At 33.2% G+C, this 25,871-nt stretch overlaps 1 protein-coding gene across 2 annotated transcripts; it reads right to left on the bottom strand.

Annotated features, from left to right (window-relative positions):
- Nucleotides 1-2,328: 2,328 nt before the first annotated feature.
- Nucleotides 2,329-25,871, bottom strand: LOC141592758 (uncharacterized). Of its 2 annotated transcripts, none has more exons than XM_074413562.1 (3): nucleotides 24,835-25,871; nucleotides 14,623-15,057; nucleotides 2,329-3,478 (listed from the first exon to the last, which is right to left on the bottom strand). In XM_074413562.1, the coding sequence occupies exons 1-3, from the start codon at nucleotides 25,843-25,845 to the stop codon at nucleotides 2,483-2,485; spliced, it is 2,442 nt and encodes an 813-aa protein (XP_074269663.1). In that variant the 5' UTR covers nucleotides 25,846-25,871; the 3' UTR covers nucleotides 2,329-2,482. The 2 variants fall into 2 exon arrangements, with proteins under 2 accessions (XP_074269663.1, XP_074269664.1); XM_074413563.1 differs by lacking the exon at nucleotides 2,329-3,478 and adding an exon at nucleotides 8,785-9,178.

Below are 25,871 nucleotides of genomic sequence, written 5' to 3'. Positions count from 1 at the left end.
TATTGAAACCGTTGATGAAGTCAGCAGCTTTAGTCTTTGGTAATTGGGCAAAAGTTGCTTGAAGTATGGCAAAATATGTAACACAGCAAAACCTCTAAGGTTTCCAGCGGCTTCACTCCTTTATTTTGTACAATAGTTGCTGTAACTTTTGTTATTTAGCAGAATTGTTTTAGAGGTATTTGATAATTGACAGTTTTAGATTAGCAGATTGTTTAGCTCCTTTGTAAAATGACAAATAAGGATATGAACAAATTATTTATTAAGTATATAAAAGGAAGGTTAGTATTTTTTTTAAGGGGTAAAGAAGACAATTTTTTTCATTCTAATCCGCTAACCCAATATGCGGGTAATAGCATATTGGACCCCAATATACTATTTCAATATGCCATAAACCAAACGCTCTAAATAGCATATTCGTAAGTCAAACATGTTAAACCTCTCCAATATGCTGAAAATTGGCCAATATGCCATGTACCAAACAAAGCCATCATCTATATATACGTACTTTCCCACACCCACATAAACTTTCCAGATTTACATATTTTTGTGTAAGACGAATATTGTAAAAGTTAATAAAGGAAGAAATTACCTTCATGATTTACCCCCAACTTCATTTCCCCTTGGATCTTTGGGTCCAACTAAAGGGGAATAAACTAGTAAACGTGGTATAGAAGTATAGGACTATAGAAATATACAGTAGAAAACATCACACACATACCTTATTATTGAAGAAACCTTGGTGCCGACTATCATCAATGATGGACCCCTTAACCACACTTACTAGACCCCAAACATAAAATAGATCCAGCGTTTTTAAACACGGCAACTCGATGATATCTGATTCCTTGTCTGCTCCATCGACCTCATTGGATGGCGGAGAACCACGATTCTCACTGAAAATTTCAAGGGATTTGAAGGCAGCAATTCTTCCAATTTGCCCAACGTTAAAATTTCAAGGTGACGCAGATTAAGGAATAATTCTGTTGGAGCTTTCCCTTGGCATAGTCTGCTTATGTCATCGAGGTAACCTAGTTTGAGATGACACAAGTCCTTAAATCCTTCTTCGTCCAACTGAGGAACAATATTATTGACTGTTGTCCCGTTTGAAGACAAGAAATCCGCTTTCTTAAGCAATGCCTTTAGACAAGTGTACTTTTTCAACTCCTGGCAAACATCAAGTTTCGTAACCGTAAGAAGGCGGCAAACTGGACTGTCAACATGTTGTTGGACTGTGAAAGACGCAATTTCGTTGTTCAGGCAAGTTATTATTTCTGCATCTTTAACTGTCTATTTGGTGTCATGGTGTATTTTGTGGTGTCTGTAAATTCAGTTTGAGGATACTACTAATGCTAGGGATATTTGTTCACAGTTAGAGCTGGGGCTGGGTATACCGCTTTTTCGAGAAGCATTAATAAAAAAATGTATTTCATTGTTGTAATTGTTGTATACAAAGAGAGAAAAACTACAGAAAGAGGGATTCTCATTCATTATTTGTTGTATATATATACTGAAACTACTGCAGTTGCTGTAACGTTAAACATATTATCGAGGACCGAGCGTAATTTAATTTCCAGATTTTGGAAAAAAATGATTATTTTTTTGGAACTCAAAAAAAAAACACATCATTATCTATCAAGTGACGAGAAGGAATCTAATGTTGGTGCTTCAATTAACTTACGCATGAGAGTACATAATAGATAAACTCGTATTACGGTATTAGCGAATAGTCGAATACAACCCGTCTTAAGCAAGAATTTGTCCCAAGTTAAAGCCTTTTTTTTCTTACCGATGAGATGCATTAAACTTATAAGATTTATAATCATAACATAAATTTGTACTTTGTAGGGTGTAAAAATTTAGATTCAAACAAAAGTTTGCAGCGGGAAAGACAGAAATGGGTCAAATACCTAAATGAGACAAAAGCATAATGTCTAGAGAGAGACAAACTCTTGTCTTATCTATCTAAATGGGGTAGTGCGATATGGAGTATATTACCTGTTTTACATTTAAGACGGATATTGTCGTCTTAAGGGAGACCAACTGTAGAAGAAATAGGTTTGTCGTCATTCATATTGTATACCTCTCAAGTTTCATATGATACATGAAATCAAATTCTGAAAGAGTAATACAATAAATAATTTCAAGGCAAAAGCAAGCCAAGGAGTTCTCACAAAACACCAAAGAAAAGAAAGTAGAACAAACACAAATTGCACAAAGCAGCCATAAACAAAGAACATACAAACCACAGAAAACCAAAGCAGATTGAAAAGAAAAAGAGGAACTTTTTTGGCAGTCATGCATACCATCATCATCCTCAGTAGCAAGCTTGCAGTTTCCAGGCTATATTCCACGACCGTACCAGTTGCACCTTAGTTTACAAGTCGGTTTTATCAGTCTGCTCACTGCTGTTTGCAGATTGCAAGAAGTGATTTAAGTCTCCAGTCTCGGCAATTGGATAGGGCTTGTCATCGACTTCCACGAGTTATAATTTAGGAGCCCTTAGAACTGCAGGCGAGAATGATTTCATTTTGGGGCATTTCTCGATAGTGACTTTCTCTAGAGAAGGCAGTTCTAGGTCTGCATTGCAATTTGAGTTTCCTGATAAAACCCACTCCATTTCGGGGCAGTTAGACACCTTCAGTTCTCTTAATTTGGGCGCTTTTAGCGGTCTGGTTGAGAAAGACTTCATGGCATCACAGTCCTTAATTGTCACTTCTTCCAAAGATGGTAATTCTATGACTTGATTTGGTTCTCCGTCGAAAAGAGACTCCAATTCGTTACACGAATGTATGCTGAGGCGTTCAAGTGATGGGAAGTGAAGTGGGATGTCCGAAATGGAACATAGCTTGGTCATACGCTCCAAATCCCACAAGTATAAACTCTTAAGCTGAGGAAAAACAACGGTGTTATCTTTGTCACCTCCTCGGATTATCACCTCTAAGTTTGGGCACTTTTTAATTGTAAGTGACTCTAATTGCTGAAAGCCCCCATCGGCTGAGAATAAATATTCACATGCCAAGTCTGATATATGAACGTCACGAAGACTTTTGAAAAGATGTAAAGATACGACCTCCATGTTCAATGCAGATCGGAGGTTCAAGGTTCTCAACTGACCACAAAAATTCAACATAGGAGTGGAGCCATCATCCTCAATAAATTGTTTTACAGAGCCTGGACAACCTATAATGTTTAGTTGTTCCAATTTTGGAAATTGGGAAAATGTCCCAACACATCCTTCATTTTCAGATGACGATGAAAATAGGAATTTGGCATCACCTACGGCTTCTACTGAGAGGTAAGACAAACTCGGAAAGACGATCGATGGCAACTTGATTAAATTCCTAATAATGAGTGTCTTTAAATTAGGAAGAGGGTTAGATGAGATTCCTTGACCTTCTCCCACAGGTAAGTCCCATAACACCCTCACTTCATCGCTCAGCGTCCTCAACCATAGATTTTCCAACCGGGGGAATTCAATCTGCAATTAAATGATTAATTAATTAATTAATTCAGTCAACCAGTTTCAGTAGCGGTGAATAAATACTCTTATCTCCTCCTGTTTATAGACTTTATTTATTTTTTGGGAGGGAACCGAGTAAAGTAATAAGGTCGCATGTGGCGGAAGACAATAACGATAATTTTTCAAAAAGTAGTGTTTAGATTAAAAAAAATAAAAAAACAAATTAAGAATTAGGGTTGAGATGAAACTTAATATAGAAAATGGTTTCACGTAAATTCAAGTTAGCGTCGTAATGGAGTCGCTCGCTTACTGAGTGTAATCGTAGCTTTTTCACTCACTCATCTACTAATCCCCTCACTAGTACTGTTAAAAAAAAGAGTGCCCATATTTCCAAGAAAGTATGAACTAATACACTTGAAATATGGGCAATGTACTAGCATCCGCAAAGGTGGAAAAATAGCTCCCCATATGCACCATCTCTTCTCATATGGGCCCGATTTGTAAATATCGTCGACGTTTTAGTAAATATCGTCGACGTTTTCAATCCAAAAGACGATAATACCCTTTGCATAATTACACTATTTTCTCTCTCTAAACAATTTTATCTCAAATTCTACTAAAAACCAACTACATTTCGATCTCTTATCTGCATTAATCAATTAAAAAATGTTAGCAATTAACGCACATCGACTAAAAAACTGAAATAATTTTTAAAAATCGGCAAATAAGCGTATTAAACACGGTTTTTTTTTAAAAAAATGAACTAGCTCATGGACTAAATGTTGAGATTCAACAATCGACCATGGACCAAACGTTGGAATCCAACGTTTGCCATGGTCCAAACGTGGAAAACCAACGTTGGCCATGGTCCAAACGTTGGAATCCCACGTTTGGTCATGGCCAACGTTGGTTTCCCACGTTTGGACCATGGCAAACGTTGATTTCCAACGTTTGGTCCATGGCTGAACGTTCGATCTCAAAGTTTGGCCAAAATGGTTCAACCTTGGGGGTACAAATTTCAGATTTACGCCGAAAAATTGCAATGTTTGTTATTACTAAGTCAATACGTAACGTAAATAAATTATCGAATAAATTTAACGGTGTGCAAAAAAAAAAAAGTTAACCAAATAATGAAACGATTAAGTTGTTTAAGTACTGGTGATTCGGGATCCGTCGTGTTGGTAATTATTGTTGTTTTTTTTTAGTTTAGATGAATTTGAGAGGAAATTTTTTTGAGAGAGAGAGTGTTGGATGAGTGGAAGGCAGTTAACGTCTTTTTTTTAAAAAAAAAAGGTCGTCGATATGTACTAAAACGTCGTCGATATAAATCAGCCTCATTTGAGGCTCCACTGTTTTTAGGGAAGTTCCCCCCCAAAAAAAAAAGCAAGACAATTTGTATTACTTTTGGGGAGGTTCCCCAAATGTTTGTGTGTGAATTGGGGAGCTTCATTGTTGCATAAATGTAGTTATGAAATGGGAGGGTAAATGAAAAAGTTAGTGGAAAATGAGGTGGACGAATAAGAGAAGGAAAGAGAAAAAATAGGGAGTCTCAACTTTGCGAATGCTCTAAAGAACCCTTTTCTATATACCGCAATATTCTTTTTCCTGCCCCCACAAGACAACTTAGAAGGGTAAATGTTTGAGAATTTCTGTGTGTAAGGGTGAGATTATCAGTCAGACTCTCCCAAGTCTTAAGACTCTACCACAACAGCTTTCCAGTAACTTTTATTATTTCTTTATTGTTCAGACCAATCTCAGACTTACCCCAGACTTTATACATTATCCGTCAGACTCACCTCATACTCTACTTTCTCACTCCACTTTATTTTTTTAACAAAAAGAAAAGACACATGTTGCCCACTCATTGGATAATTTTTCTTTAAGGTGGGGTCAAGACTCACCCAAAGTCTTAAGTTGAGTCTTGGATTTCTAAGACTCAACTTAAGACTTTGTTAAGACTCTGTCAAGACTAGGGTAGATTATTGGTAGTCTTGAGTGAGTCTTGTCTCAAGACTACCAATAATCTTACCCTTAGCGCGTACTTCTTGTGAATATATGGCTTTCCTAAAAAACACAACATACAGAAAACACACAAGTTGCTAAGTTGCTAAATGATTGAGCAACTCGAAATTCAACGACTTGAAGCAAAGTCGCTCAGTTACTCGACTTCACAGGAGAAAAAAAAAAATTCTAAGTGCACCTGGTAGAACTAACCAAAATCGCTGAGTGGTGTGTTACTCGACGACTTGCTTTAAACTCAACTAATTTTATACCCGTGTAACAAAATTACAAGAGATTATATATTCAACAATTTAATCAATGCATAAATATTAAAAACAAAAGTTTAAATAATTATGACGTAAAAGACTAATATAATTACAGTTTTCGAAAATTTCTTTGAAAACTATCCCCTTCATATATACAACTATGTAGGAATAATTGTAGGAATATAAAGAATTTAATTCTAGTTAACCTGACCTAACTAGAGTTAGAAATCTGTTAGGATTAGTTAGAAGTTTGTTATATGGCATCATCTATCTCTGATTGTAAGATACAGTATTCATTCAATACAACTCTCAACAATTCTCTCTCTCTCTCTCTCTCTCTCTCTCTCTCTCTCTAGTCTCACATTAATCAATCAATCTACTTACATCTTCATCTTCCTAAACATGAAGATTCATGAATTCTTTCATGGTATCAGAGCAGGAGCTCTCTGATCCTGCTCCTGTTTCCTTCCTTTTTCTTCATCTTCGTCTTCATTACGCTTCCACACACACGTTTTTTTTCTTTTCTTCAAGAAACTTTCCACAATAATTTAAGATGCCTGAAAGAGCAGATAACAACAATATAGATGTAAATGATCCACAATATGTTCATCTTTCTGATGCTCCTGGTGGTAAGCTTGTTGCTAATGTCTTTGAAGGTACTTGGCGCAGATCCATGTTAATTGCCCTTTCTGCTAAAAACAAAATTGGGTTCATAGACGGGTCCATTCCAAGACCTGCTGCAACAACTTCTACTGCTAAAGCTTGGCAAAGAGGCAATGATGTCATCATGTTTTCCACCATCGCTGATTCAATCCTTTTCAACAACAAATCCTTTTCAACAACACTGCCAAAGAAAGGTTTGGGCAGTCAAACGGGGAACAACGGGGAACAACTGTATGGTATCCATAAGAAATTAAGCGATTTCTCTGAAGGTAATGATGATATTGTTACATACTTTACCAAACTGAAGTCTGTATGGGATGAGATAGCAAGCATGGGCATATGCTGTAATCCAAGGCACGATTTTAATGCAAAACCCTTTGCCAAAAATGTCTATTATCTACAATAATCTCTTGTAGGAGGAAAAGCAGAGAGAGATCCATAATACTACTCAATTCCAAAGTGATTCTTTTGCTATGATGGCCAAGAATATGAGAAACAAAGGAAATTCCTCCAGGGTAACAAGAACATGAATTTTGGTAACAATCAAGGGAATTATGGAAATCATGGAAATTACAATAATAATCTGGGCAACAAAGCAAATTATACTGGTGTCAATGGTTTCAATAAGGGCACAACTCGAAACCCAAATCCTGTTTTTGGTGAAGATAAACCACCTTTCTGCAAATACTGCAAGAAATATGGTCATACAGTCGACAATTGCTATCACTTGATGAATAGGAAAAGAAAATTAGCTGCAAATGTATTCTACAACAATCAAGAAAAACCCAAATAATGGATTTGAGAATGGTTAATTTTCTGGTGCTGTTTCTACTGCAGTACCTGATTTCAACTCTGGACAGGGTCAATCAAGTCAAGCAAGAAATGATGGAGCAAGTACTTCAAATCAAAATGCTAATAATCAAGTTTCTTCTGCTAATTTTGCTGGTATGAGTTCTATCTCTACCTCCTTGTCTTGTAATGCTTGTTGCTCTAGTTTTTCTAATACTTGGATTCTAGACATTGGTGGTAGTGACCATTTTTGTTCTAATAAAGCTTTATTCACTACTTTTCAATCTATTGGGCCATACACTGTGTCTTTACCAAATGGGGAAGTAGTAACCATTGATAGAGTAGAAATTGTGCATATCACATCTGATTTTATCTTATCCAATGTGCTTTATGTCCCACGTTTTAAATATAACCTCCTTTCAATTAGTAAGTTAAACAAACAGTTGAACTCAGTAGTGAGTTTTACCCCCAACCTTTCCTACCTGCAGGACTCTTCCAGGAAGCACTTGATCCTTGGTAGAAATCACAATGACCTCTATCTCTTGCAGTCAAATGTTTGCAAATCGTTAAACCTGGCATCATAGGTTTGGGGCATGTTCCTCTTTACAAAATAAAACAGCTGCAAATTTGTAATTTTTTCCTGAATCTGAGCATGAAATTGTAACTTGTTCCATTTGTGCCAAAGCACGACAGCATAAAGTGTCTTTTCCCTCCAGTGTATCTACTTCTATGCATCCTTTTGAATCGATTCTTCTATGCATCCTTTTGAACTGATTCATATTGACCTGTGGGGTCCTTACCATACTTCTACCTATAATGGATACAAGTACTTTCTCACTATAGTTGATGATTTTACTCGTTGTAATTGGACACATTTATTATCCTGTAAGAGCAATGCTTTTTGCTTTATCAAATCCTTTATTAAGATGGTAGAGACTCAGTTTGATCAAAAGGTCAAGATCATAAGATCAGATCATGCTTTTGAGTTAGACACAAGTGATACTACTGCTAAGTTCTTGTCTGACAATGGTATTATGCACCAAGCTTCTTATTTTCATACTCCTCAGCAAAATGGAGTTGTGGAACGTAAACATAAATACCTTTTAGAGACTGTTAGAGCATTAAAATTTCAGTCCAATTTGCCTACTAAGTATTGGGGTGATTGTATCCTCACTGCTACTTATATTGTTAATAGACTACCTTCTAAAGTCCTTCAAAATGTGTCACCATATCAAGTTTTATTTGGAAAGGCTCCTGATTTGACTCATATGAGGGCTTTTGGTTGTCTTGTCTATGCTTCAACAGCTAAGCCAGGGAGAGATAAGTTCGCTCCTAGGGCCTCTCCTTGTGTTTTCTTAGGATATCCTTTTGGGAAGAAGGCTTATAAGCTATTAAATTTGGAGAACCATTCTATCCTTGTATCTAGAGATGTTGTATTCCATGAGGATGTGTTTTCATATATCACTGATTCTTCACATAGCTTCAGACCTTTAGCTGTACAGGAAGTTGATGACACTATGCCTGATATGTTTAATACTGCTACAGTTAACAATAACACCACTACATCTGATGTTGGAAACACTGTTAATCCTTCTGTCATTAATAATCAACTTCCTAATCCTCATAGTACAATTTCACAATCTACACAGAATAATATGCCTAGACAATCATCTAGGACATCCAGACCACCTGCTTACTTACAACATTATGTTTGTCCAACTAAATCCAAAAGTTCTTGCAACACTGTTCATAATCTTTATTGTAGTAATACTCTTACATCTTTGTGTGAAAATCTATCTGTTGGAGAGGATATTTCCTCTGTTTGTTTCAATGTCACTTCTGTGGACAAGGCCTTGGTTCCAATCCAAGAGCCAACCTCTTATGAACAGGCAGCAGCATTTCCAGTATGGCAAGGAGCCATTGCAGTTGAGTTTAAAGCACTTGATGACAATCACACCTGGACTCTTGTACCATTGCCTGCTGGAAAGAAAGCCATTTCCTGCAAATGGGTATTTAAAGTCAAGCACAAGTCAGATGGTTCTATAAAAAGGTATAAAGCAAGACTAGTTGTTAAAGGATATACTCAGAAAGAAGATATAGACTATACTGAGACCTTTTCACCAGTAGTCAAGATGACTACAATCAGAAGCCTTGTTGTTGTTGCAGTCAAGAAAAATTGGAGTATGCAACAGTTTGATGTGAACAATGCTTTTCTTCATGGTGAGTTAGATGAGGAGGTCTATATGAAGGTTCCACCTGGCATGTCTCTGACTGGCAAAAATCTTGTTTGTAAACCGGAAAAGTCCCTTTATGGCCTGAAGCAAGCTTCAAGGCAGTGGAATGACTATTCCTTGTTCAAGAAAAAGACAAATGGGAAAGTAGTATTTCTTGCTGTTTATGTTGATGACATCCTGATGGTTGGAGATAACACAGAAGAGATGGCATCTTTAAAATCTTTTTTAGACCAGTCATTCAGAATCTCTTGGGAATGGAATTTACAAAAACAAAGAATGGAATGGCTATTTCTCAAAAGAAATTCACTAATGAGTTACTCACAGAGTTTGGCTGTTTAGAAAGTCGGCCTGTTAGTTGCCCACTTGATCCAACAGTCAAGATTGAAAAAGAATCAGGCAATCTCATTGACAACCCTGCAGATTACAGGAAATTGGTGGGTAAATTAAATTACCTCACCAATACAAGGACTGATATTGCCTTCTCTGTACAGTTATTGAGCCAATTCATGTCCTTTCCATGAGATAATCATTGGACAGCTGCTATACATGTCCTCAAGTATCTGTCCAAAGATCCAAGTCGGGGGATTTTTCTCAATAACAATGCAGATTTCAGATTAGAAGGATTTTATGATGCTGACTGAGCAGCTTGCTCTCACACTAGGAGGTCAGTCAGTGGCTTTATGATCTTCATGGGAGGAAGTTTGCTTTCCTGGAAGTCTAAGAAACAACAAACAGTTTCTTTATCTTCTTGAAGCTGAATACAGATCACTTCGAAGATTAAATGCAGAGTTAGCCTGGTTGAGTAGATTACTTGTTGAACTGGATGTTCCTGACATTTCTGGTATTCCAGTCAAATGTGACAGCCAAACAGCTATTCACATAGCCAAAAATCCAGTATTCCACGAGCGCACAAAGCATATTGACCTTGATTGTCATTTTGTTCGTGAGAAACTATTGCAAGGTCTCATCAGTCTTTCCTACATTCCAACTAAAGAGCAGGCCTGCTGATATGTTTACAAAGGCTCTCTGAGTGGTCCACAACATCGTCTACTTCAATCCAAGTTGGGGATGTCTTCTACACCCTCCCTCAACTTGAGATAGGAGTTGGGGGGGGGGGGGGGGGGGGTAGGAATATAAAGAATTTAATTCTAGTTAACCTGACCTAACTAGAGTTAGAAATCTATTAGGATTAGTTAGAAATTTGTTATATGATACTATGTCGGTTTACAATGTGTATATAAGGCATCATCTATCTCTGATTGTAAGATACAATATTCATTCAATTCATTCAATACAACTCTCAACAATTCTCTCTTCAATAATCTTTCTTTCTCTCTCTTTCGTTCTCTCGTTCTAGTCTCACATTAATCAATCAATCTACTTACTCTTCATCTTCCTAAACATGAAGATCCATGAATTCTTTCAATAATTAATTATGCTTTAATATATATACTTTTACTTTATAGTTGTACGTCTATTTTTTTTACTCTCTCTGTTTTTTATAAATGTCGTTCTCACTTTTCGAGAAATAAAATGAAATGTATCATGAAATGTATACTCATATGAAAGCTCTTCTCATAAGAAATTTAATGGTATAATTTTTATATTTTTTCAACTATATTTTTGTAAAAAGTAAAGTCAAATTGTCGCCTCAAAAAACGAAAAAAAAAACGGAGGGAGTATAATATTACCTATTTATATATAATTATTTTTTATCATAAACACATATAGAACACTATTTATTCGACCATATTTATTTTATATTTTAGAGAAAATTGTTGATTAGAACCTTTTAAAAACTCCTTTTTGAAAATTACAATCTTATATAATTTTTTTTTGAAAATTACCTCCATAATATCACTTTTCTTTGAAAATTACACCACGATAACGTCTTTGATGAATTTTTCAAAAATTGACCGATATACCCCTCTTATAACATTTCAACCTTACATATTCTTTATTCCTCCTCTTACTACTTTCCCTCTTAAAACATTTCCCTCTTAAAACGACCACCACACCCGTCACCCCACTAAGCTCCACCATTTTCGCATCTCTCACTACCTGACGCCATCACCATCATCACAACTATTAACCAATTCCGAAAGCATCGAAAACAACACTGCTCACCACCATTGTAAGCCACAACCTAATGCCTTTTAACACCGCCATCACCACGATGTCAAAATTGCCCCCACTGGGCCTACATTTGCGGCGGCCAACCAATCAGCCTCCATCAATGTTTCCCTAACAAATATCCATACTTCAAACTCCTGAAGCACCACCCTAACCGTCAAACGCCATCCTCTTCACACGAATTTCATAGATCTGGGATTTTTGTTGTTGTTCGGTGGTAGTGTTGTGGGGTTGTTAAGAGTAAGGAGAGGGTTTCAGGTGAACCGGGTGCAAGCGATGGTGGTGGTGGAACATTGGAATGACGGTGGTTGTGATGGTGGGCAAGAGGTAATGATGATGGAGGTGAATGAGGTAGATGGGTGGCGGTTATTGTGGGGAATTAGGGTAAGTAGCAGTGATGGTGATGGAGGTGGTGGCTGAACGGCGAGTTGTGGTGGAGGTGGGCATGTGGTGGTGGTGGTGGTGGTGGTGGTGGTGGTGGTGGTTGAGATTATGTAAGAGATATGGTGGTGGACAAGTTGTAAGAGTGGTGATGAGAGCTAGATGAGGATATAGACATAATGTGACAAATGAGAAAGTAAAGGTAAAAAGATAGGGGCAAATTTGTCATAAAAAGTATGTTTAAGTGAACAAATTTTAAAATCGCGTCAATATTTCCCCGGAGTCTATTTTTTGATAGTAAAATTCTGTCGGAAGTGATATAATGGATGTAATTTTTAAAAAGTGATTTTTAAAAGGGTGTAATCAACAATTTTTCTCTATATTTTAATACAAACTCACTTACAAATGCTATAAACCCTAAAATATGTTTGAACCAATACAAATTAAATTTAAGCCTCCATATCAATACCAACTCTAAAGTCAGCAACACTCGCCTTCTCGCCACTCTCCCATCTCATAAGACAGAGTTTATATTAATCATATAAAAGTATTCATTTTCATTTATTTTGATTTTTTTATCAACCGTAAAAAAAAGGAGTTTATAATATAATACACTAGCTTAAAACCCTTGCAAAATTGCACGGAATTATATAAAATAATATTTATAATGTGGTTTCAAAACCATATCAAGAAAGTCCTCACAAATTCTTATTTAATATGGAAGTATATGTATTAACTTTAAATAGAGTTAAATATGTCAAATAAAACGAAAGTAAAAAATTTAGGGAAAAACAAAATAGTAACTTCAAAACGGATATAACTGTCTTAAAAGTAAGTAATAATTGGGACGTTTTAATCACTTTATAAGAGTACTAGGTTTGATGTCCGGATACGCCCGAGCTAGCTTTATTTACCATTTAAAACTTATTTTCTATGAAATATGATTCGCTAAATTTGGCTACCACATACATTTTTAATTTATATCTTCAAACTATGATGAGATGTAAAATTAATCAACAAATTATGAGACACGTTCACCACTCTTGTTGTTAATATTATTATTTTCACTACATCACCTGTTAATACTATTACGTTCACTATTTTTTAGGTTACGGTTGTTTCTTTAACTACTCCTACTGTTTTTACAGTTAATCCGTTAGTTTTGTCAAACTCATATATTTAAATAAATTAATATTTTTCTAAAATCGAATTGTTAATTAATTTTTCATACTCTATCCGTTGTTTCTATTGTTACTTTCATTGCATATGTTGTGACTACTCTCGTTGCTGATAGTATGACTTTCACTACTGTTGCTACTATTGTTGTTTTTACTACTCACATGGGTGGTTACTATCATATTAGTTGATGATTATATAGTTGTTTAAAGTTATATACTTAAATAAATCTGAAATATTAGATTAGAATATTATTTAAGAGCAATCATTATTATTTACTAATTAAATTACAAATCTAATGAATTATGTGAATACTATATTTTTTGGAAATCTAAAATGATTTACTTACCTTTTAGTAGTTTCCAAAATATAACGGACTTATATTATAGTTATGTATGTTAAATAATTAACATCTTTATACTAATTAATACCATAAATAGGGCCTGTTTATTTAAGGAAACTCATCATATTCTGGTGTTCTCTAAATCAACCAAAACTATATAATATTTATATTGAAGTCCATTGTTCAGGTCCATCACACAGCGCTAGCGATTAAAAACTATATAGTATAATCAATTTGTATAGATTTATTTAATTACATGCTAGCGATTAAAAACTATTTAGTATAATCAATTTGTATAGATTTATTTAATTACATTGAAATCCTCTGGTTTCTGGAATTAATATATAGTATTGATGTATGGAACACGGGTAGAAACAACCACTCATCTAGATGTGACTATGTGAGTGATGAAGCATCTATATACAATTCCATTTTTTTTAATGTGAACCTACTTATCATTTATATGAACTCAAATATGGACCGCTTATGATAGAAATGAGATGTCATTATATGAGAAACTTCGAACAAATAAGAAATGAGACATTGATTTTATTTTATGACCAAATCATTTTTTTCAAAAACCACAATTGTAAGTTTTATACACATTAATTATGAAATGAGGCTATAAAAAGCATTACATGATCTTTCCCGTCTCATATATATTGTTGACTTATAACAAAATCAGGCTATATGAGCTCTAGGGCAAATTGTTGTTTAACACGAACTTTCTCTATATGTAATAAGATGAATAAATATATGACCATTTTACGATAAAATGTGAATATTTCCTGAAAAATGTTATCATCAGGTTTTTGGTTTAAAAGTGACAACTTGAGTAATAATATATTATCAGTAAATGCTCATTTTTTATCATAAAGCTATGGTGGTTGGTCTATTTGAGGGAGTATATAATTCTAATGTGGAGAAAGAGACATTTGTATTAGTTAAGTGAGAACGGATTTTGTATCCAATCCCGTGTTCGACTAATTCTCTTTATAACACATCACCAGTAATCATGGAAAATATTGCGAAGATTATGAAGTAATGATAAGAATTACAAAAAGCAAATATACTCTTTGGGGTGTTTATTTGTATATTATCTTTTTCTGTGAAAATATTGAAAATTTAAATGAGTCCTAATATGAATTGCGACATAAAAAGAGGATGAAGTATTACCGTTTTGGGAAAAAAGGTTGTTGAACTTATGCCCCTCGCAAATTTTGTCATGCGTCCACAATAAAGCATCAATGTTTCTAAACTTGGAAATGCCATTTTATAACTTCCACCATAGAAGCATTCTAAGTTCGCCATGCCACGTATTTCCAGCCTCTTCAATTTGGGAAATGGGATAATTTCCTTAGGAATTTCTTGTGTTTCACTTCCATCGCTAATGACTTGCTGCATCTTCTTGCATTCGTATATTGATAGGGTCTCAAGTTGCACAAGAGAAAGAAATATAGACGGCAATCCTATACTCTCCATTTCTCCACAACCAATGATTCGTAGATCCTTCAAATTCCGAAGACTATCCAGTTTCGATTCCTTATCCCAGAGCTTTACAATACTCTTGTTACTTTTCAACGACAATTGTTCCAAGGATATCAATGCAACCTGAAACATAACCAAATATGAATGATAATAGCTTGTAATTTGGATTTACACATTATAGGAACTTTTAGCTGAAAAGATTATTTTGCGAAATATTATTTTATTACTTATATAAATATTTTACATCCCCTATTTACTAAATAAATAGGCGAAACTCCCACTTTTCCCGCCTAAAAGATATTGCCTAGAATAGTGCGTGGTATTTTAACATATACTATAGGTGTGGACATGATAAGTTATAAATGGATATAATCTTTTGTATTTAAATATTTATATTATTTATTATTTCACATTCTGCACAAATTTATCTCCGATCTTTTTAATATAAGGAAATTCTTTTTTTTTAAAGAACTTAATGATAAAAATTTATTAACTTTTTATGATAAGAAGTCGCGGCAAAAAAATATGGTATTAATAAATATTTGTTAAAAATTCATTGATTTTTGATGATAAAAATTTGCAATGTTATTGGTAAATATTTGTAAATTAACATCATTAATTTCTTGGTAAAAAAAACAAAAAAAATACTCATTTTATTATTTGCTACGATCTAAATTTTTATTTATTTCTCCAATCAAAATATATTAAGGAGAAACATGAAAAATAAGTAAATTGTCAATTTACATTCTATAAAATAATACTCCCTCCTATTTTCTATGTTCTTCCACAATGATTTTTGGGTAGAATTTAGTGGGAGGATGATATGTGGATGTAAATGAAAATAAGACAGAAAATGTGGGGTCTAAAATAAGAAGACTCATACTCGACTCGGTAGAGCAAGACCCAAAGGGTTTGGGTAGGGTCCTTAACCCACTACCATCCTTACTTGTACAGGAGCATTCAACATTGTACAAATAAATCTAACTGAACTTATGTGTATTTTTTTCGAACTTTTATAATTTTGTAGTTATATTTTAATGTCAAAATTAAAATTAAAATTAAAATTAAAATTAAAATTAAAATTAAAATTAAAATTAAAATTAAAATTAAAATTAAAATTAAAATTAAAATTAAAATTAAAATTAAAATTAAAACCAAATTGAGTTTGCATAAATTATTTTTTAGATTTATTATAATTTTTTAAGTTCAATATTTTTAAAAAGAAGCTCAAATTCTTTCAAATAAAGCTCATAAATTTTACATCTAAACTCAAATAACGCATTATAAAGCTAAGTGTTATTACAATCTAGTTATGCTGAGCTATGAAATCGCTGAAAACCAATGAAAATATGGATAAATGTGCGTGTATCCAACATCTATAAAATATAATTAAAAAGTTATCCTAAAATTACCAATAAACGCCAGATAGACAAAGCCATGTAGGATCCAAAAATGCCACGTAAATGTGAGCATCAAAACTCATTGCCACGTAATTGTCTTATTTTATAGATTTAATTCATTTTTCTATAAATTAATTTAATTTATGTAACTTTTACAAATTTACATCAAAATTTCATAATTTATAATCAATATTGACATTTTAATTGAACTTTTGTGATAAAAATATGTTAATAAATGTCATAATTTATAATTAAAATTGACAGTTTAATTGAAATTTTGGTAATAAAAACATGTTAATAATTTAAAACTTTTCATATTACTTAACATGCACCCACCATTTTTATTAACACTTTTTCCTATTTAATTCATTTTTTTAATTAAAAATTATAATAAATTGATTAAAACTCTTCATAATACTTAACACCCACCAAATTCATTAAAATTTCTTCTTGTCCAATTAATTTTTGTAATATAATATGTTAATAAACTGATTAGATTTCTTTATACTACTTAATACCCATAATTTTCATAAACATTTTTTCCTTATTTAATTCACCTCTTGAGTTGCTCAGCAATCAGATATCTAATTTAATAATACCACAAAATAAATTAAAAATAAAATTAAAATATGGGAGATATGGTTGTGTGATGGTTATAAAACCTATAATACCTATGATAGTTTTTATTCACAATATTTATTTAAAATTTATTGTTCATTTGCCCATGAGCTTCTAAGTTGTGGATTATATTTTATGGTTTAATTTATTTATTTGATTATAGAGAGTATATTGAATATTATTATTGAGTATTGTTGTTGTATGTCCAATAAAATATATTTTAATTTTTTGTTATTGGTTTTATAAATCCTATGATTTATATTTAAATTCATGTTTTCCATTTGGTTTAATTTCAATGATTTACATGTGACAATATTGATTCGTTTGTGAAGTTTCTGCCATCTTGATGTTTATCTTTTGGTCAAAATATTTTTTATATGAATTTTAAAGCATCGTGAAATGTATGTGAATACAGATAAGAAAAAGCATCACGTGGGTAATTTGAGAGGGAAGAAATACAAAATGCACGAAACTCAAGTAAAATCTATTTATATAATATAATTAAAAGGCTACTTAAAACATTTAATTTTAATTCACATGGCATTTTTATAGAGGTTAATACTAATTCATCTATATTAATTACTTAATTATTTATTTTTATACAATATTATTGATATATGATTCATGTGCACTAAATTTCCCTTCTTCTTTCATGCATTCCGACTCCTTTTGAGTCGATTTTGTGTGCTTTGCCTTGCATTTTGTGCCCGATACCCGTGTCTATGGTAATGTGGGCCCCTCTTGCAGGAATCAAGGCGACTATAGAGAATCCGAGGCAAGGAAGGCGTTTCAATGCTTAAGCATTTAGAAAAGGGAGGTGAAGAGCTGAAGCACGGTTCTCTGCCGGCACCGGCACGGAACATTGCCTTAAGGAGAAGAGGAAGAAAAGAAGCTGAGAGGTGTTCTCTGCCGGCAGCCGGCCCACCGGCAGGGAACACACGCCCAACACTTAGCCACTTTTGAGGTAATTTTTGGAGTAAACTGAGAAGAGCTCGCTACCGGCACAGGTGGCCGGCAGCCGGCATGGAGCAACAAATCTTGAAGAAGTGAAGAAGAAGTCAAGATTGGGGATTCTTTGCCGGCAGGCCGGCAGCCGGTCCACCGGCAGAGAAAACACGGGGTCTAATTTCCCCCAATTTTGGAAGACGACGCTACCGGCAGAAGTAGCCGGCAGCCGGCACAGGACGACAGACACGCAAATGGGCTTTATCTCATCTCTTCCTCTAATCCAATGAAACACTATAAATACCCCTTCCCTAATCAATTATAAACACAACCCTAGATTTGAAAACTTTCCTTAATTTATGAAATCTTTCCTTAATCAAAGCACTAATCTTTCCTTAATCAATAATTAATCATTTAGTAAAATTAGCTTAGTAGTAGTTATTGTCAATTGTTTACATTTGGTTATTCGGTTGTATTGGGAGATATTGAAAGATTCTCTTCATTAATTCAATCAAAACAACCATCTTTACTCATTGTTGGTACATTTCTCTTCTTATTTACTTGTTTAATCAATTGTTTACATTTCAAGTTGTCGTTTATCATTGGTTGAATTCATACCATGTCATCTCTTTTGATTGTTTGTTTTTCTTCATTTGTTTGTTTGAACCATTTGAATATGTGTGAGTAGAAATCCTTCTAGGGTTTAAGGGGAGTCTAAATGGAATTAATGGGCATGGTTGTATGATTATTTGGGTCTTTGGTGAATTGTTTATCTTTCTTATCCATGCACACAAGGTGTTTGATGAATTGTGTGAGTGAAAGCAAATGCCTTTCTTCATTATTGCTTAATTCCTCCATTGAATGAAAGTTTGTGGTGGTCTTGTTGTATGTTTAAGAGAAGTGTGATGCTTAATGAAAGTTAGTGGTCACCTTTAGGATAATCAAGACATTGATTATTCATCCTAGGATAAACCCTCATCATAGACCCCTTAAATCATCATGTTTGCCCTTAAACCATTTAGATTAACCAAAAAGCCCTAGTCTTTTAATCAATCGTATACACTTTACCTAAATCACTTGCTTTAGTTAAATCTTGTAGTTTAAGTTTAAATCAACTCCTTTCATTTTTTCGACTAGACTAGACTCCTAATTAAACTAAGTAGAAACCCCTTCATCCTTGTGGTTCGACCCCGATTTATACTACTAAATTGGGTTATAAATATTGTTGGTGATAATAAACTCGACACTACATACATCTTACTCATTAATTAAAAGGCAAAACTATGTACTAAAAAGTTAATTATCTCCAAAATTGTCACATGCTTATAATTACCAAAAAAAATTTAAAAAAAAATAGTAGTTGCAATCACTAAAAAACTAATATAAACTATTTATTTTCCTCTCATAAATTTGGTTATTAATCTACCTATTTATTTAACTTTAATTCCATAAGATAATTAAAAAGCAAGCGATACTTCTACCATTATTATTCTGCATGTCATATTTTAATTTCGGAAGATAATTTCTAAACGATGATGATGACGATGATGACGATGATGACGATGACGATAATGACGACGACGATGACGATGACGATCTTTCACATTCCATTTCTCCTTGCACCATATTTATGTCTATATTAGACTTCATAATACTGAGAAAAATCTATAACTCTATAATCTAAATAAAAAATCTATCATCTATAAATCTAATTAAAAGGCAACCCAAACTATCCACCATAATCTATATGTTATATTTAATTAGATACGATAATATCTTAAACCACTCTTGTATAAAGTAGATTTTGTAAAAAAAAAAAAAAATTATAATTATTAGTAATCAAGCAAACCTTATACATTCCATTTCTCTTTACTCCTTACTTATGTTTATATTAAATTTTATAATAATGAAAAAAAATGATGCTCAAAACTCAAAAGTCATGAACCTTGATTCATATTTATACTTATATTAAATTTGATAATAATGAAAAAATGATGCTCAAAAGTCATAAACGCATCCTCAATTGTTTATATATTTTTGTTAGAAGGCAAAATTTATAAACCAAAGTTTTTCTCATCCCTATTGTTAGTAGAACTAAATGTGTCACTAATCTTCCTATGATTCTATTCCAATTAAGGTAAATGTATTAAAGTTTTAGATTATTAGCTAATTTATTTCTTTTTTAGTGCAAGTTCCATTGGTATGAAGTTTTGATCACATTTTTCAACTTCATCGTATGTATTTGTTTTGTTCTCATTTAGGGTCTACCAAGATTTATGGTGTTGACCTATTCAAAGGTTAACATACTTACATCTTTAAAACTTCATTCTTATTCCCTCTTTCTTTCTCTATATAAGAGAAAGTTTAAGTTTATAACGATAATATAGTATAAAACAAATTCCACTGTTTTGTTGGTTAATTCGCACTAATTACTGAGTTACTTTTTTATAGGGACGATTCATTGGAGAAAGAAAACTATATGGAGAAGTAAAATATTAGGATTGCTTAAAGAACTATATATAAAAACTAAGTGTAAGATTGACGACATCAACGTCAGGGGCGGACCCAGAAAATTATCTACGGTGTAGCAAAATTATAATGTTATTAAAAAGAATTGGAATGTTATCTATTGAACAACGAACTCATAATTTGTCACATTTTAGAGTAATAACTAAGTCGATTAAAGCCCAAGCTCAAGCTTGTCTCAAATCTCGACATCAACTCTTGAATTGTAAGGCACACACAATTTTTCGTTTTCTTCAATTAATTTTTTTCAATACTAAATCATACTATATAATAATGTTTAATTTCAAATAAATCATGTTATTAACTAATAAAGAGAAAAATAGAAATACTCCCTTTGTCCAAATTATTTGTTTACCTTTAATGAAACTAGCTATCCTTCATAAAAAAATATAAAAAATTAACAAATGATTGAAATATATTTGGAGTAACAATCCGTCATCTTTATTTTTCTATTGACAATCCGTCATCTTTATTTTTTTTTGTGGTTTTAACATTTTTATATACTCACGTATGTATATGAATCAAAATGAGAAAAAATACGTAATACGTTCTTAAAAAAGTACTTCATATTTTCATTAATTTTTATATGGTTCTATATCAACATACGCGTATTTGTTTACTCACCAAGAAAGTAGCAAAAGAATTGCATTAAATGCGCGATTATAAAAAATGATCAGTAAACAAAATAAATTAATTGCATTAACATTGAATCCCACGATTTGGGGGAGTTGGGAGTGGACATTTCCAACACAAATAGGATCCTACAACCTGTTGTACAATAGCATTGTACAACAGGCCCATATATTACATATTAAATTATCTAAGCCCAATAAAAACAATTCTATACATCTCAGTTTTCCCTAATTCTGATTTCTCTCCAGTCGACAAACCCCTACCCCCTCTTACTCTTCTCTAAATTTCTCTTAAACGATCCGTAATTCTGATTCTAATATGGTGAAAAGAAAGCAATTGACATCATAATCAAGGAAGAAAAACGCATCTAATAATATTTTGGTGAACGAGAAGCAATTTACATCATCATCAAGAAGGAAAAATGGATCTAATAATACTTTGAGGTAAATTTCTATACCAATCATACGAACTATTATTAGAAGAATACAAGTTCAAAAATTCGAGTACATAAGAATACGAGCTATTAAGATAAGAATATGAGCTAATGTAAAAAGACTACGAACTTAAAAAAATCACGAACTTAAAAATACAAGCACATGAGAATACGAGCTATTAAGATAATAATACGAGCTAATGTAAAAAGAATACGAGTTTAAAGGATTACGAGCTTAAAAATACGAGCGCATAAAAATATGAGCTATTAAGATAAGAATACGAGCTAATTTAAAAAGAATACGAGCTTAAAGGGATCAAGAACTTTAAAATACGAGCACATAAGAATATGAGTTATAAAGATAAAAAATATGAGCTAATGTAAAAAGAATACGAGCTTCGAACTATTTTCATGCATTAAAAATTTTGGATAAATTTTTTTTCCTCACGAGTCACGTCATATGATTTGTTCCATATATTCAATTAATTATAATAATTTAAAGGAGAATATGATTCATTAACTGGATGATGGATGAAGATGGAGAGGAGTTAGAAAAATATGGAAGCAGTCAGAAAAAGAAGGAGGATGGAAATGGATTACGTTATTTTTTTTTTTGTAAAAGTATTCGGAAAAAGACTAAAATAACCTTAGATGTACAATGCTCATTATACACCCAGTTGTATAGTCTTGAAACTGGACATTTCCAAAGTTAAGCAGTAAAAAGCATACGAGTTTTGAAACTTGATTAATTACTTAGCATTAAATTGAGTAATTATGGTGTGGCAATTTTAATTTTTCTCACATTAAATTTTTTCTTTGGTGTAGCATTTGCTACACTATGCTTGACAGTGGGTCCGCCCCTGATCAATGTGAATGAGTAATAGTTTTTTAGTTTTTTTTGCAACTATATTTTTTATTTTGGTATTTGTTGATTTTTTCATTATTTTATCTTTGAAAAAGTAACTCTTTAATTTATCGACTTTGATCTTTTTGTTAACATGTCAATGTCCGTATTTTTAGTACACGATCTATTATGAATTATTCATGAGGTAAACTTACTATGTGATTTGATATTTTATAAAGTCTCAATTACTAGAAACACTAAAAAACATCACACTAAAACAAAATATCCCGTGAAATTCACGGACCACGAAACTAGTTATTTATTCATATCCCCCAAAAAAAACATTAATTTATTCGTATCATGACAATCATTTCAATCCACGAACCACATACTTGGGTATAAGTATACTTACAACTAATCGGGTTTTAAGTCTGTGTAAAACGTGATCCCTCCCTACACTACCTACGCATCAATAGCACATGGAGGAAAAGAAAAAAAAAACACACACAACATTAGACGCATTGGCAAGGCTAAAAGACGGCCAAACAACCAAATTGGTAAAAAAAGTGGAGGGTATTAGCCGGATTGGTAAAAAAACTATGGTTTATGACGAATTGGTAAAAATAATGTGGAATTGTGACAAATTGGCCAAAAAAATTATAACCATGTTTTGTTTACTATTCTTATAACTAAATTTGACCAAACTACCCTTGCCCAAATTAAGGACCCAATTAAAAACACTAATCGAAATCTTGGCAAATATGACAATTTGAGACAACTCAGTTCCGATATAATCCAAGCTACCCTTGCCAAATTAATGACCCTACTAAGGACGAGTCAGTTCGAGCCGTGTCGATTTCGGGTTTGCAAGAATTCGGGTCTTGTCATTCGAATTTGGGTCATTTTCGGGTCAGCTATTATCAATTTATGAATAATAATCAGTTTATAACAATAAGCATTTGGGTCGATTATATTGGGTCAGACAACTCGGGCTTCGAGTCATTTTTACAAAGTCTTAAGTACGAGTCATTTATGTCAAAATCAATTATTTGGCTATGCGTCAATTGAATAAAGGTCATTTTGGATTTCATCATTTTTGGGATCATAACTTATAAGGATGGGAGAATGGAGAAGTATCTGATTTCGATCGAGTTTAGATAAGGTTGGATTATTTCAAATTTGGGATCATAGTTGAGTTGCAAAGGACGAGTCTCGGATCAATTTTTGAATCGGACTACTTGCGCAAGGGTAGTTTTGTCAAATCTATTTGGAATAATTAAAAATTAAGCAAAATGTAACTTTTTTGGCCAATTCGTCACAATTCTTCATTTTTTTACCAATTCGTCACAAGTTATAGTTTTTTTACCAATTTGGTTGTTTGGCCCTAAAAGACATATCACAAACACCAACACACCCTCCTCAACAGTTTTAGTCTTGCTGAAGACGGGTCGGAGCAAGTGACGGGTAATGTCACTCACAAAACGGATAGGGGGGACAAGGTGGGGCACCCCCATGTGCTTCCCTCTCTCCTCTATTTGGGTCATTTGTGAGAGGAAATGGTATCCGTCACTTCAAAGTGACGGATACGTGCCGTCTTCAATAAGATTTGGCGATATTAGAATAGCCAATTTTAAATATGAATAATAAGAAAAGGACATAGTAAAAAAAAAAAGTACTCCTCATTTTTATTTATCTTCCCATTTCACTTTTTTTGAGTCAAAGTTGAAAACTTTCACGAAAAATAAAGTCAAAAAATAATTAATATCAAGGGTAAATTGATTATTACTCCCTTATATAATCCATTTTTTGAAACTTACTCCCTTATATAATTTTTTTTTTTAAACTTACTCCCATCACATATAATTTTTATCAAATATTGCTCCCATTTAAGTATTACGTCTCATAAAAAAAGAGAATATCCCGTCCAAATTTGAAATTTGATACTAATTGTTGTTGCTTATGATTGTATTGCCTTTTACCTTATTAAATGACCCATTTAAATAAAATTCTTTCCGCCCAAATTTGTTAAATCCGTTAAGCTATCTATCACTGCTTAACGGATTTGGGAGGACGGAGATTAATTTAAATTGGTCATGTAATAAGGCAAAGGACAATAAATTCATAAGCAACAAGAGTTAGTATTAAATTTCAAATTTTAGACGGAATATTCTCTTATATGTGACCGAAAACATTAATATGGAAGCAATATTTGAAGAAAGTTACATATGGTGGGAGTAAGTTTCAAAACAATTTATATAAGGGAGTAAGTTTTAAAAAATGAATTATATAAGGGAGTAATAATCAATTTACCTTAATATCAATAAATAAAATTAAAATATTTATATTTATTATAAAAATATTATTCACAAAATATAATTTGTAACAATCAACTTACATCTCGAAAAATACGGTCAAAGAGCATTGGAGACCGTGCAAAAGGGAAGAAAATAGTGAATGAGAGGGAGTACTCCGTAAGATGGTATAAAAGGCGTCACACGTACCTTGCTATTGAAGAAACTTGGGCATCGACTATCATCATTGTTGGATTCCTTAACCACACTTATTAGATTCCTAACCCCTTTTAGTGCCAGCACTTTTAGATAAGGCAACTCGATGATATCTGATTCCTTGTTTACCACATCGTCCTCACTGAAAATGTAGGTCAAAGAGTTACAATCTGAAATTTTTAACGTGGTCATTTTCAGTGGAAGGGGATTAACCGGCAGCAATACTTTTAAGTTCTCCAAACTAGAAACTTCAAGGTGACATAGATTATAGAACAATTCTGCCGGAGCTTTTCCTTCACATATCCTGCTTATGCTATCAATGTTAGACAGTTCAAGATAACTCAAGTCCCTACAGCCTTCTTTGTCCAACTCGGGAACAATATTCTTGACTGTTGCACTCTTTAAAGCCAAGAAATCGGCTTTCATTAGAAATGCCTTGAGACAATTGTCCTTTTTCAACTCCTGGCTAACATCAAATTTTGTTGCCAAAATAAGAGAACGTGGAGATGGCTTGAGTCCAAAATCTTCTTGCCCGACACTTATTTGGAATTTGTCCAGATTTTTGACAAATTGGTCAGAAATGGGTAATACAAGTTCTCGAATGCGTAACTCAAGCACATTCAAAAAGACCAACTTAGTAAGATCCTCTATGTCTGCAAGAGTACTTGCTCCTGTGTCATTAGATGTACTTTCCATTACCGCCCATTCTGTAAAGCTGCTACCACGCAAGTAGAGCCCTTCCAGAAGAGAAAGTCCAGCTATCACATTAGCAGGAATTCTTGGCTCCTTACATTGGCACTTGCTCATATCCAACAACCGAAGTTTGTACAACTTCCCAATTTCATCAGGTAACCCCTCTAGAGACGATCCACGTAAACTAAGAACAAGTAGACTATCCAACTCACCAATCAACTTAATATCTCCTAATTTGCATTCCACTAACTGCAATGTTTGGAGAACTTTTAGACTGCCCATCGATTCTGGCAGCCCTTTCTCAAAATTCATGAATAACACTTCTAAGACCTTCAAAT

This window comes from Silene latifolia, chromosome 7 (genome assembly GCF_048544455.1).
Source record: "Silene latifolia isolate original U9 population chromosome 7, ASM4854445v1, whole genome shotgun sequence".
In the NCBI taxonomy this organism is placed as follows: domain Eukaryota; kingdom Viridiplantae; phylum Streptophyta; class Magnoliopsida; order Caryophyllales; family Caryophyllaceae; genus Silene; species Silene latifolia.
This window is presented reverse-complemented; position numbering and strand designations above follow the sequence as displayed.